A 13,451-nucleotide genomic window follows, 5' to 3' on the forward strand; every position below is an offset into this window, starting at 1 on the left:
GTTAAAATTCAGCCAATGATTGGGTGTTAAGAACAGTGTTTAACAAACATTTTGATCATGAACCACAGAAGGAAATATAACACAAATAAGTACGTATACTGCTTACATACAAACTGAGTAAGTTAACTCTGACTACTGTGTGAATTGCACTCAGGTATTTTCTCTCATATTCTCCAGTTTTTTAAAAATGTTGGTCATAATCCAAATTGTATACTTCACTTTGTTTTTAGATGATTTTGACTTTCCCCAAATAAGTAAATTGATTTTGTGACTCATCAACCTTTGTTGACACACATGAAACACACTCACACTTCATAAATATTTTTTAAGTGGCCTTATTTGAGCTAAAACATAATTTGTGCTCCATGAAGGATTTCTGTAGAAATATGAGTATCTGTGTAATGTAAAATTGTTTCTAAGGCTCAACATTTATTTTAATGCCCTGTAAAGCCTCTCATTGTATCCTCTACTGTATTTACCCTGTTTCATTTAACCCAGGAAATAATCTTTAATAATTGTCTGTCAGTTCTAACAAAGAGCAAATAGTAAAAAATAATTTGAAATGTGTATTATTTTGTCATCCTTGGTATCACTGGAGTGTTTTCAAAAGTAGCATTTCATCATATATATGATTCTTTTGGGTTATTCTAATCAGAATAGATAATAATACAGCCTTACCTACCTTAGCTGCTACTGATTTGGTATGAGAAAATAACCAGTTTATAGACTCTTCATGTGAACCCTGTGCTTCACCACATAGAACTTGTCCTACTTCAAACATGCCTTGTTCCTTATGCCACCATACTTTTTGTCTGTGCTCTTACCCTCCCTTCTCATTTGGTAAAATCTACCTCAATTTTATAAAGCCTTGAGGGAAATTATGTAGGAAATGTTCCTAGAACCTAGAACCTTCCCTCATGGATTGGCCATCCTATGTAAAATCAGGGACTGTGTATTATTTTCTTTGTACTTATGTGGCCTCTTGACACAATAATCATTGAAGATATTAGAACTAAATAACACATTATGTACTCATTTTTCAACCTATATTTTTTGAGCATTTACTATATTCTCTGTATTGTACTACTAGTGATGTCAAATTCAGTAAAATTGTATTGTCTCTAGTGACAGAGAAATAATGATTTTCCTGAGAAACTGAGCAGCTACAATTACAGTAAATGTCTCATGTATCAAAAATGTATAGTAAATTTGCATTATCGTGGTGGTTCTCAAACTTTAGCATAAATCAGAAGACTTGTTAAAACACAAACTTTTGGACTCATCTGCAAAGCAAGCTTTTCTGTGGTGCTGTATTTGCTCATAGTGGGTGGAATTATGGCCGAAACACGACAATTTGCTTTGGATTTACTGTTAAAATTAAGCTTAATTGTAGAATAGTATTTTAAGCTACTGTTTTTAATAATTTCAAATTTATTGGATTACAGTAGAGAAACTGGGTATACCTTTTGCTTCCTCCTCCTTACTAACATTACCATGGGCAGATTAATTAGCCCCTTGCTTTTTTTTCTATAAAAATGAGGAAAACACCAATTTTATGGGATAATTTTGAGGATTAAATTTTGAGAACTTTATATATATGAAAAGCTCTTCTCAAACTCTAAATAGTCATGCTATTTGTTTATTTTTTGTTCAGAGTCTAGCATTCCAGAAACTGGGGTTGGAATCTAGGCTTGTGAGCGGCAGTGGTGCGTGCAAAGACACTGGTGCATGTACTCCTGCACGGTCTTTTTTAGCTCAGCAACGGCACATCACCAACACCAGAAGAAATCTCTCTGTTAAAGTTCCTGCTACAACATCCGATTAAACTGTAACAGAAAACGTAAACAGAAGTGCCCTTAAAATATTTTGTCTCTTTCAACTACTTACTAGATTGAAAAAGAAATTCATGATATAAGCCAATTTAAAATCAAAATGCATAAAATTAATTTTGCCAGCTGACTTTTCAAACAAAATACAGAATTAGTTATCTCTCTAAGGGAGTACATTTGAATAATTTGGAGATGTTATTAAGCACATATTTCAAACAAACATTTGTCTTTTGAGAGTATGGTAATTTCAGATTGACATTCTATATTTTAGTTTCATATTTTCAGTTTTACCAGTAACTTGGTTAATTTCCAATGCGTAATCAGTAATATGTAATTTAAAAATATATATTTGTTTTATTGTTTTGGATGATGTAAACAGTCTTGAGGTAGCACCTGGAGAACTATAAAGAGTTAGTTTTTGACTTGATATATACAAGATTTTACCTTTATCCTCTTAATTCTTCATTATTTTATCATGTAATGAATTGAAGATTTAACATTTGGAAGATTTGACTATTGAAATAATTTTGCATAGTGAAAATGACTAATTGGAAATTTTATAGATTCAAAAAATGTCATAGTTTTCATATGTACCTACTGTACACAAGGGCTTCTGTACAGCAAGGTTGAAATGTTAAGGGCATAGAAATGAACTGATTCTTGTACGAGGTGACTTTCTGATGGGCAGCAAGCTAAAAAAAATGCTTTCTGTGAAATGCCCACATACTTTTAAATTTAATGAAGATTACAATTGTTACTGCTTTTAAGGATAAAATTATCAGGGGGTCTCTGCTAAAAAGGATTTTTTATTTTATTTATTTTTATTTTATTTTATTTTTTAATTTTGGTATCATGAATGTACAATTCCATGAGCAACACTATGGTTACTAGACTCCCCCCATTATCAAGTCCCCACCACATACCCCATTACAGTCACTGTCCATCAGCATAGTAAGATGCTATAGAATCACTACTTGTCTTCTCTGTGTTATACTGCATTTCCCGTGTACTACACCCCCTACACTATGTGTGCAAATCGTACTGCCTCCTTTTCCCCTTATCCCTCCCTTCCCACCCATTCTCCCCAGTCCCTTTGCCTTTCGTAACTGATAGTCCATTCTTGTGTTCTGTGAGTCTGGTGCTGTTTTGTTCCTTCAGTTTTTTCTTTGTTCTTATACTCCACAGATGAATGAAATCATTTGATATTTGTCTTTCTCTGCCTGGCTTATTTCACTGAGCATAATACCCTCTAGCTCAATCCCTGTTGTTGCAAATGGGAGGATTTGTTTTCTTCTTATGGCTGAATAATATTCCATTGTGTATATGTACCACATCTTCTTTATCCATTCATGTGCTGATGGACACTTAGGTTGCTTCCATTTCTTGGCTATCGTAAATAGTGCTGCGATAAACGTAGGGGTGCATCCGTCTTTCTCAAACTTGATTGCTGCGTTCTTAGGGTAAATTCCTAGGAGTGGAATTCCTGGGTCAAATGGTATTTCTATTTTGATTTTTTTGAGGAACCTCCATACTGCTTTCCACAACGGTTGAACTAATTTACATTCCCACCAGCAGTGTATGAGGGTTCCCGTTTCACCACACCCCCACCAACATTTGTTGTTATTTGTCTTTTGGATGGTGGTGATCCTAACTGGTGTGAGATGATATCTCATTGTGGTTTTAATTTGCATTTGCCTGATAATTAGCGATGTGGAGCATCTTTTCATGTGCCTGTTGGCCATCTGAATTTCTTCTTTGGAGAAGTGTCGGTTCAGATCCTCTACCCATTTTTTAATTGAATTATTTGCTTTTTGTTTGTTGAAGTATGTGAGCTCTTTATATAGTTTGTATGTCAACCCCTTATCGGATATGTCATTTATGAATATATATATTCTCCCATACTGTAGGATGTCTGTTATTCTACTGATGGTAGAAAAAGAGAATTTATAATAGTTTTGCCTCTTTGCTGAAAAGAACTGGTGCAGTGATGAAATAATTTGGAATCAGTTGGATTTTATTAATTAATGAATCTGTCTTGGGCTGAGTTTATGGTATTCAGTTCATTTCTGTGCAAAGCTCTTATTTTCAAATGTGTTACTTTCTAATTTTTCTGGTCATTTGTAAGTACATATTAGAATTTTATTTCAGTGTTAAATCTGTGCTGTCCAATATTTAGCCACAAGCCATATATGGCAACTTAAACTAAGTAAAATAAAAAATTGAGTTCCTTGGTTGCACCAACCACATTTTAAAAGTTCAACAGCTGCATGTGACTTGTGGCTACAGTATTGGACAGTGAGGACATTTCCATCTTTGCAGAAAGTTCTGTTGGACAATGCTATGCTAAATTTTTTTTATAATAACTTGGAGATATTCTTTGATGTCAGACTGCAAAATAAAAATAACAGAAGTGTTAGGACTATTTCAGGTGTGAAAAGGAATCGAATATTGACATACCCAGCATCTTGCATTCCTTATAGTTGAATATCTTATGTTGGGGCATTCATAGTTAATCTTCCCAGTGCTGTTCAACAGCGACATACCTATTAGCCATATGTCTAGACTAGAGGTCAGCAAAATACCATTTATTCTTGTAAAGGAATAAATGGTAAACAGTAAATATTTTAGGCTTTTTGGACCATATAATCTATTTCAAATACTCAACTCTGCCCTTAAGTATGAGAACAGCAGCCATATACAATATGAAAACAATGGATGTGGTTGTATTTCAGTAAACCTTACAAAAACTGTCATTAGGCCACATTTGGCCTGCAGGCTGTACATCTCTGATCTAGATTTTATTCTTAGCCTTTCTTTGCAAATATAAGTATTGTTCTATTTACAGTATTACTCTTTTAGATACTTGGTTTTTAGATTCTCCACCAGTAAATTTTTTTAACCACTGAAAATACAAAACTTTCATACTGCATTTGGGTCTTTGAGAATAGAAAGCATCTGTCGGGATACCTTTTTTTTAATCAGGGTTATTGCTGTTGACTACCTCTTAGATTTCGTTGTTTTTTATTGGTGCAGTTATATTAGTTGGTTTGTGTTTTCATATATTGTAGTCTGCTTGCCTGCAAATTTTAGTGAAATGAAATGAGCCTTAGAAAATATTTTAGCATGCTAATTATATTTTTCTAAATATTATGACATTTCTGTATATTTGGTCAATGTAAGTCATCTGCTCCTTTGGTGTTTACTACTTGTCTTTGAGATTTTACAAGTTCTTCAAGCTCCCTTTAAAACATCAATTCCAATAAATTAGTATTTTTACTGTTCAGTTGCTAATAAATGATCAGTCATTATATTTGGAATTTCTAAGTAAACATGCAGTTTCTGAAAAAGCACATAAGACTAGATTTTATTTTTCTTCATAGAGAAAAAGTAAATTTCATGATTTATCACTTTTCTAGTTGATAAGTAGAATTTAAAGTGCTTGATACATAAGTATTTACACAAACTAATGTGAAGTTCTGTATTATTGTGGTTAGTCATATGAAAATTCAGGAACTTATCAGAAGTGAGATTCTTTTCCACGTCTGGTTAATGTGAGATTGACACCCTGTGGGTGATAAAGCATTTTACGTTTTCATCATGAACCATGATTTATACGTGTCTGCGTTGTGAGGCTTAAGTACATACACCAGCAAAGAGAAATTCCGCATTTATCTACTTGATAAAGACTTGAATGGCCTGTTATAGTAAAGTAAAACCATAGACCAATTTGGAAATGATCTTTAATTTTGAGTATTTGCTCTAAGATTGATAGTCCTTTCTCTTTTTAAAATAAAAAGTGTATATTCATATGACAGTGATGTTTATCCTGAAATTAACTTAATTTATTGAGAAACATTGAAGTTCACTCTTATTTTTTTCAGTGAATAAGGCTGTTGAACTAATGATTTAGCATAATTAAGAATTAATGTCTTATCTAGAAACATTAAACTGAGTAGGCGTCATTAAGATGTCATCATCTTTGCAACTAGAGTGCTAATTTGAATGTTAGATAATGCTTCTACATCTATACCTGTTTCTGTATACTGGCACATCTGGCCCAGTGAGGTGGCTTTTGGGCCACAATACCGTGTTAGGTTCTCTATATGTATATTTAATGAGAAACATTACTATGTAAAAGGTGTGTATGGTTGTATGCATACATTCTTATTGTGAACTTTAACATTGCAAAGAAGTAGTTTGGAAATTTATAAAGTGAAACTATAGAAGAAAATAATGTGCAGTTATTAAACTTGATGTAGCATTTAAATGTAATGTTTAGTTTATAAAAGGTTCTATTTTCTATGGGAAAAACTTTGACACTTGAAAAATAGAAACAATGATTTATTTTTGTAAGTATTTAGGATATTATTTTAAATAAATGATTGTCCAATAACAATATAATAGTTGTGAAATGTTTTAGATATATAAATTTTCTGATCCTGTGTCTGATAGCTATGGATTTTTAGCAGGTACAAATGCACATTATTTGTTGCTTTAAATAAAGAACTTAAAATATTTAGATGGATTAAAGAAAAATAACTGCTTCAGTTGAATTCTTCTAATTTTGTTTTTCATTTGAATATATTTGGTGAATCATAAGATGGGTAAAAGTGATTTTTTTAGTGTTTGTTATGTGCCTCCAGTTTTATTACTACAATCTAGACATTTTGCATTATTGTGGAATCCAGAATATTTGTTTTCTTTGGCAGAGAGTGCTATCTATCCCTTAATATCCATTCTCTCTTTCTTCCTTTAGTAACAGAACCCCATATTTTATGGGGTTTGCTATGTTTCCCATCAGGGAGGATAATAACTATTCCTTTTGAGTAGGTGGGGCTGTTTAACCAAGTTCTGTCCAAAGAGATGTAATAGTAGCGATGTGTGCCTATTAAAAGAATGGGTGTCCCTTCCCTAGCTGTTTCCCCTCTCCATCTGGAATACCGTGTGCCTGGGAGCAACCCAAATGTGGACTACAGTCCAGACTTCTCTTGTTTAAGCAGTTTTTAAAAAGCCACATGGGGGTTTCTTCCAGCATGCTTCTTATTGTCCAGTTTATACAGGTTTGTAAAAATGAGTTGTGAAATCTTTGGAAAAGTATAGGTGTTCCATATACTTGGAACATGTCTTGGGAAGTTTTAATTCTGTTGCTGTTAATGGATGCTCAATAAATATTTGTTTAATCAATTGAAGTTAATGTGCTAGTATGCAGATATTGAGGCAAACGTAATCCTGTTTTACTTCAAGTAGATGCCCATGATCCCCAAATCCCATGATTCTATAAATTTAACTTTCTTAACCACACAATAGATGCTGGCCCAACATCATCGCCTAATTTTGTGACTGGCTCACTAGCAGTGACCCAAGGATCTAGACCTACACTGACCAATATGGTGGCTACTAGCTACATGGTATATTTAAACAAATTTTAATTCAATTTTAATCCTCATTATAGCCACACATGGCTAGAGGCTACAGTATTGCATAATGCAGATAAAGAACATTTCTGCCAAAAGAAAACTGCATTGGACAGCTCTGTTCTCCATGTCCGGGTTGAATGTACACATTCTACATGTCTCTCAAGTCCCAGGTGATAGGGGATCACAGAAATAGAGTGAAGTGAAACTTTCAGACATCACCCTCCACACACAGACAGGCTCAGGAATAGAGCTGCAGTTGGATTATTAAACTGGCTATAGTTTTGATGGTGAAGTGCTCCATTCCCTTGCCCATCTGGGCTGTAGCAACTTGCTATTAATAAGTGCTATACGCTGTATTTTAGACCTCTTGCTTCAAGTCAAACATTCCCATCTTCTGTAAATCCTTCCAAGATTTCTCCAGATGAGAGATCTGTCTAAAACTTTCAGTCTTTGTTTCATTGACCTTAATGTAAACTACCTCTTTTTTTTAACATATCTGTCCTGATACCCTAATTTTCTTGCAATTATGGGCCACGTTTGGTTCATTTCTGTTTCCCTTACAACGCTTAGTATAGTATATTCTCCACAGTCAGTAAATAAGTACTGGCTGAACTAGACTTGCTAATGATAGAATGCTTTCTTTAGAAATCCAGTCTCAATATGCTTTGAAGAGAGGGTAGTGCATTCAAAGGAGCCTCTGAATAGACAAGAAATTAAGAGACCATGGACTCGGTGAATAAACTGCTACACATGGATCAACACCTCTGAAGAAATACAGCAACTACTTAAGACTCCTGCACACAGGGTGACCATGGAAATACCCATACTGAAAGAGATCGGAAAAGCTGAGGTGCATTCTTACCATAAACCCCACCCCAGCAATGTGCCAAACAATTGGGAGACAACCCCCAACTACCAGCTTCTCTCTTTGAGGAGTGAAGGGTTTGGACCACACATCTAGCATCCCAACTTTGATGGCTGCTACCTGAAGCATTAGCTTCTAACTCACCCATCTCTGGGAGCTGATGAAGCCTGGCATTTACTAGTACCCTAAGACTTCAGAAAATAAAGAGGTTTTAAATAGCTGTGTGAACACTTACCAGGGTTCTTCCCGCTGGCTTAGTGCTGAGTGAGCAGGCAACAAAGCTCAGCTCCCACCTTCTGCCCAGAAGAGGTTTGATTGTACATAGAATCCCTTGACGTTTCCAGCTACTGCCTGAGGGTTTGCCTTCTAACTAGCCTGCATCTGGGAACTGGTGAGGTAGTATTTTACTAGGCTTCTGGGGTATTCAGAGAAATCAACACTTTTGAATCTCTCTTCAGGCTCTTCCTATGAGTCTTTGCTCACTCTAGCTATAAAACCCAGCTCCCAGCATTGGATTGCACTCTCTGACTTTTCCAGGTGCTGCTTACGGGTCTGGCTTCTGATTTGTCCGTCTCTGTGAGCTGATGAGACAGGAAAGGACTAATTGGGAGTTTGGACAGGTATATGGGCACTTCCTGCAGCTCCTAGTGATAAAACCAAGTCCCAGCTTCTCCCTAGAAGTTGGACTTCACATCTAGCCTCCCAAAAGTCTTTCTGGCCACTACAAACGGGACTGGATTCTAACTGAGCTATGAGAGCTAACATGACTCAGCATTTTTTAGGAGCCTGGGGGCAACAGAGAGCAAAGTAGCCATTTGAAAGCACATGTGGTCTGGACAAGGGTTCAGGAATTTGCTACAGCTTTTCCCAACTCAATGCAGAACAAGTATTGGAAAATTGCAGCTCCTAGCTTCTCCCTGAGGAAAGAAGGAGTTGGATCACATACCAAATCCCCCAGCTTTCCCAGTTGCCTTGTTGAAGGACTGGCTTCTATTTTGCCTGCCTTGAGGCACTGGCAGGATCTGGCATACTGTATTCTCCTGGGGGCCACTAAGAACAAAGATGGCAGTTTGAACAACGGGTTAAGAGGTACCTAAAATCTCTGGGCAGTCTGATTCATGAGGTTCATGTCCTATATGAGGCTGGTCTGTGAAGACTGGGAGAGGAGGGTGTTTAAGGTGCAAAGAGAAAGACAAGAAAAATGAAGAAATAAGTTCCAAATAAATGAAAAGATAAACCTCCAGAAACTGATCCTATGAAATGGAGAGTTGTGATTTACCTGACAGAGAATGCAAAGTAACAGTCATAAAGATGCTCTCCAAAGTCAGGAGAGCAATGCATGAACAAAGTGAGAATTTCATCAGAGACAGAAAATATTAGAAAGTATCAAATCATACAGATGAAGAATGCAATACGGAACTGAAAAATTAAAAAACAGGTTTCAACAGACTAAATCAAGCAGAAGATCAACAAACCAGATGGTCACAGGAAATCTATCAATTAGAGGGGGAAAATAAAAATGAGGGAAGATAGCTTAAAGGAATTACAGGACACTCATGGTCATTCTAGAAGGAGAAAGGGGCAAAAATGTTATTTAAAGAAATAATAGCTGAAAACTTCCCTAACATAGGGAAAGAACTAGACTCCAGATCCATGCAGCCCAAATAACACCAAATAAGGTGAAAGATGAAAGAGACCAATACCAAGACACTTTATAATCAAACTGTCATAAGTCAGAAATTTGAAACAAGAGAAAAGTGACTTGTTACAAGAAGGGAACCTGCGCAAGACTGTAAGCAGGTTTCCCAGCAGACATCTTGCAGTCTAGAAGGGCGTGGGATGATATATTGAAAATGTTGAAAGAAAAAGCCTGCCAGCTAGGGATACTATAACTGACAAACCTATCTTTCAGAAATCAAGGGGAGATAAAGACTTCTCAAATTTAAAAAAAAAAGCTGAAGGAGTTAATTACCATTAGACTTGCCTAACACAAGAATTGCTAAAGGAAGCTCTCCAAGTTGAAATGACAGAAGGCTAAACAGCAACACAAGAGCATAAAGTATGAAATTCATTGGTAAAAGTAAATACATAAGCAAAAACAGGACTTTTTCAGTAGTATGTAAATTAATTGTAGTATAAAAGTTCATAGACAAAAGTATTTAAAATATAGCTAAATGATAATGGATACAACACAATATAAACAGCTGCAAATTGTGACATCGTATAATGTGGGGTTGAGGGGAAGGAGAGGTAAAAGTATAGGCATTTGTTTGCAAGTGGAGTTGTTACGAACTTACACTGTTATATATAACTATATTTTATGTAAGGTCCATGTTAACCAGTTAGGAATTACTTACAGAAGTTACAAAAGAAAAAGAGAAAGAAAATGAATCAAAGACTGAATACAACAAAACACAAAGGATGACAAAAAGGACAAAGAACTAAAGACGAACAAATCAGTTAATAAAATAGTAATAAATCATTCCCTATCAATAATTATTTTAAATGTAAATTGATCAAACTCCAGTCAAAAGATACAGAGTGGCTGGATGGATAAAAATCCAAGACTGTATGCTGTCAACAAGAAGGAGAAAGATTAAAAGTGAAGGGATATTAGGAATGAAGACAGTCCTTTCATATGCTAACCAAAAAGAAGCAGAAGTACTATATCAGACAAAATAGACCTTAACTCAAAAACTGTCCATAAAAACAAAGTTATATAATAATAATAAAAGGGTCAGTTCAACAGGAAGATATAACAATTATACATATATATATTCACCCAACTTCAGAGCACCTAAGTACATAATGTAAAGCAAATATTGACAGGTCTGAAAGAAAAAACTGGCAGCAATATAATAATAGTCATAGACTTCAAGACCTCACTTTTAATAATGGAGAAATCATCCAGAAAGAAAACCAGTAAAGAAACAGCTGATTTGAACACCACTACAGACCAAATGGACCTAACAGACATATACTTTCCACCAACAGCATAATACACATTCTTCTCAAGTACGCTTGGAACATTCTCCAAGCTCATGTTAGGTTACAAAATAAGTATTTACAAACTTAAGAAGATCAAAATCATACCAACTAACCTTTTTGACCACAATAGAAGGGAACTAGAAATCAAAAACATCAAGAAAATGGAAAAATCACAATTATGTGGAAACTGAACAACATACTATTGAACAATCATTGGTTCAAAGAGGAAATCAAAAGGGAATTTAAAAAATATCTCAACAAATGAAAACAAAACACACTATATGAAAACTTATGGGATGCAGCAGAAACAATATAAGAGCAAAATGTATAGTGATAGATGCCTACATTAAAAAAAATAACGATCTCAACCTAACTTTACAAAGAACTAAAAAAAGAACAAAGTCCACATTTAGCTAAAGATTAAAGCAGAAGTATATCAAATAGCATATAGAAAAATTATAGAAAAATCAAATTTGGTTTTTTAAAAGATAAAACCTACAAACCCTTAGACTAAGAAAAAAGAAAACATTTAAAATCAGAAATGAAAGAGGAGACTTTATAAAAGATGCCTCAGAAATAAAAAGGATCAAAGAGACTATTATGAGCAATTATATGACAAAAAATGAAAAAAAAGGTAAAAACCTAGAAAAATACAAGCTACCAAAACAGAAAAGAAAAAATAGAAAGCATCAATACACCAATAACAAATAAGGAGACTGAAGCAGTAATAAAAAACCTCCGCCACAAAAAAAATCCCAGGACCAAATGGCCTCATGTGAATTCTACCAAACATTCAACAAGAATGAATACCAGTTTATCTTAAACTCTTCCAAAAAATAGAAGAGGGAACACTTCCAAATTCATTTATGAGGCCAGAATCACCCCAATACCAAAGTCAGACAAAGACACCAAAAGAAAACTATAGGCAAATATCTGTAGAGAACATAGATGCAAAAGTCTTCCAATAACATACTAGTAAATAGAATTGAACAGCACATTAAAAGGACGATACACCATGACTAAGTGGGACTTATCCCTGGGATAAAAGGGTGATTTAACATATGCAAATGAATGTGATTCACCATATCAATAAAATGATAAAAACCACATGATCATCTCAATAGATGCACAAAAGGCATTTGACAAAATTCAACATCTATTCATGATACAAACTCTCAACTAAATAGGTAAAGAAAGAACTTGCATCAACACAATAAAGGGCATATATAGAAATCCCATAGCTAACATCATAATCAATGAGGGAAAACTGACAGCTGTTCCTTTTAAGAACTGGCACAAGGTGATGATGTCCACTTTAACTCTTTCTAGTCAACAGAGTAGAAGTCCTAGCCAGAGCAATTAGATAAGAAAAAATAATAAGATGCATTTAAATTGTAAGGGAAGAAGTAAAACGTATGCATATTACATGATCATAGATATAGAAAACACTAAAGACAACAAAAAAAAACTGAAAACTTAGAACTAATAATCAGGTAATGGTGGAGGATAAATATCAGTGTACAAAAACTAGTATTTCTATACACTAGCAATAAACTATCCAAAAAGGAAATTTAAGAAACATTCCTATTTGCAATAGGAACTAACAATAAAGTACTTAGGAGTAAACTTAAAGATGTGAACGGTTTGTACACTGAAAACTATAAAGCACAAGAAAATGAAAAAAGACACAGAAAAATGATGGAAAGACATCCCATGTCTAAGAATTAATATTCCATGTCTCAATCATAATATAAGTTGGTCACAGTGATGGCTAGTACAGCATGGAGAATATAGCCAATGATTCTGTAATATCTTCCTATGTTGACATAGTAACAGCATTAGTGGGGCTGAGCATTTAATAATATGGGTAACTATTGAACCACTGTGTTGTATACTTGAAACCAATATAAGATTGTATATCAACTATACTAAAACTAAAAAAATTGAACTAATATTGGAGAAATGTCCATGTTACCCAAAGTTCTCTGCAGATTCAATGAAATCCCTACCAAAATCCTAATGTCATTCTTTACAGAAATAGAAAAACAATCCTAAAATTCATATGGAAGCACAAAAGACCCTTAATGGCCAAAGCAATTCTAAGCAAGAAGAACAAAGTTGGTTGGCGCTATCATGCTTCTGGATTTCAGACTACACTATGAAGCTTTGATAATCATAAGCATGTTACTTGCATTAAAATAGATATATAGTCCAATAGAAAAGAATGGAGAGCCCAGAAATAAATATACACATTTCCAATCGATTGATATTTAACAAGAGAGCCAAGAACACACAATGGGAACAGGATAGTCTAAAACTGGATATCCAAATGTAAAAAAATAAAATTGGACC

At 34.5% G+C, this 13,451-nt stretch overlaps 1 protein-coding gene across 1 annotated transcript in view; it reads left to right on the forward strand.

Moving 5' to 3' along the window:
• LOC130683214 (protein Hook homolog 1-like) overlaps positions 1–6,382 on the forward strand; it is a 67,559-nt gene extending 61,177 nt beyond the window's left edge. The window contains exon 19 of the mRNA XM_057499459.1: positions 1,655–6,382. Coding sequence (XP_057355442.1) covers positions 1,655–1,825 — 171 coding nt within the window. The 3' untranslated portion in view covers positions 1,826–6,382. The remainder of the gene's footprint in view (positions 1–1,654) is intronic.
• Positions 6,383–13,451: the final 7,069 nt, after the last annotated feature.

The sequence above is a fragment of the Manis pentadactyla genome, chromosome 4, assembly GCF_030020395.1.
Source record: "Manis pentadactyla isolate mManPen7 chromosome 4, mManPen7.hap1, whole genome shotgun sequence".
Lineage (NCBI taxonomy): Eukaryota > Metazoa > Chordata > Mammalia > Pholidota > Manidae > Manis > Manis pentadactyla.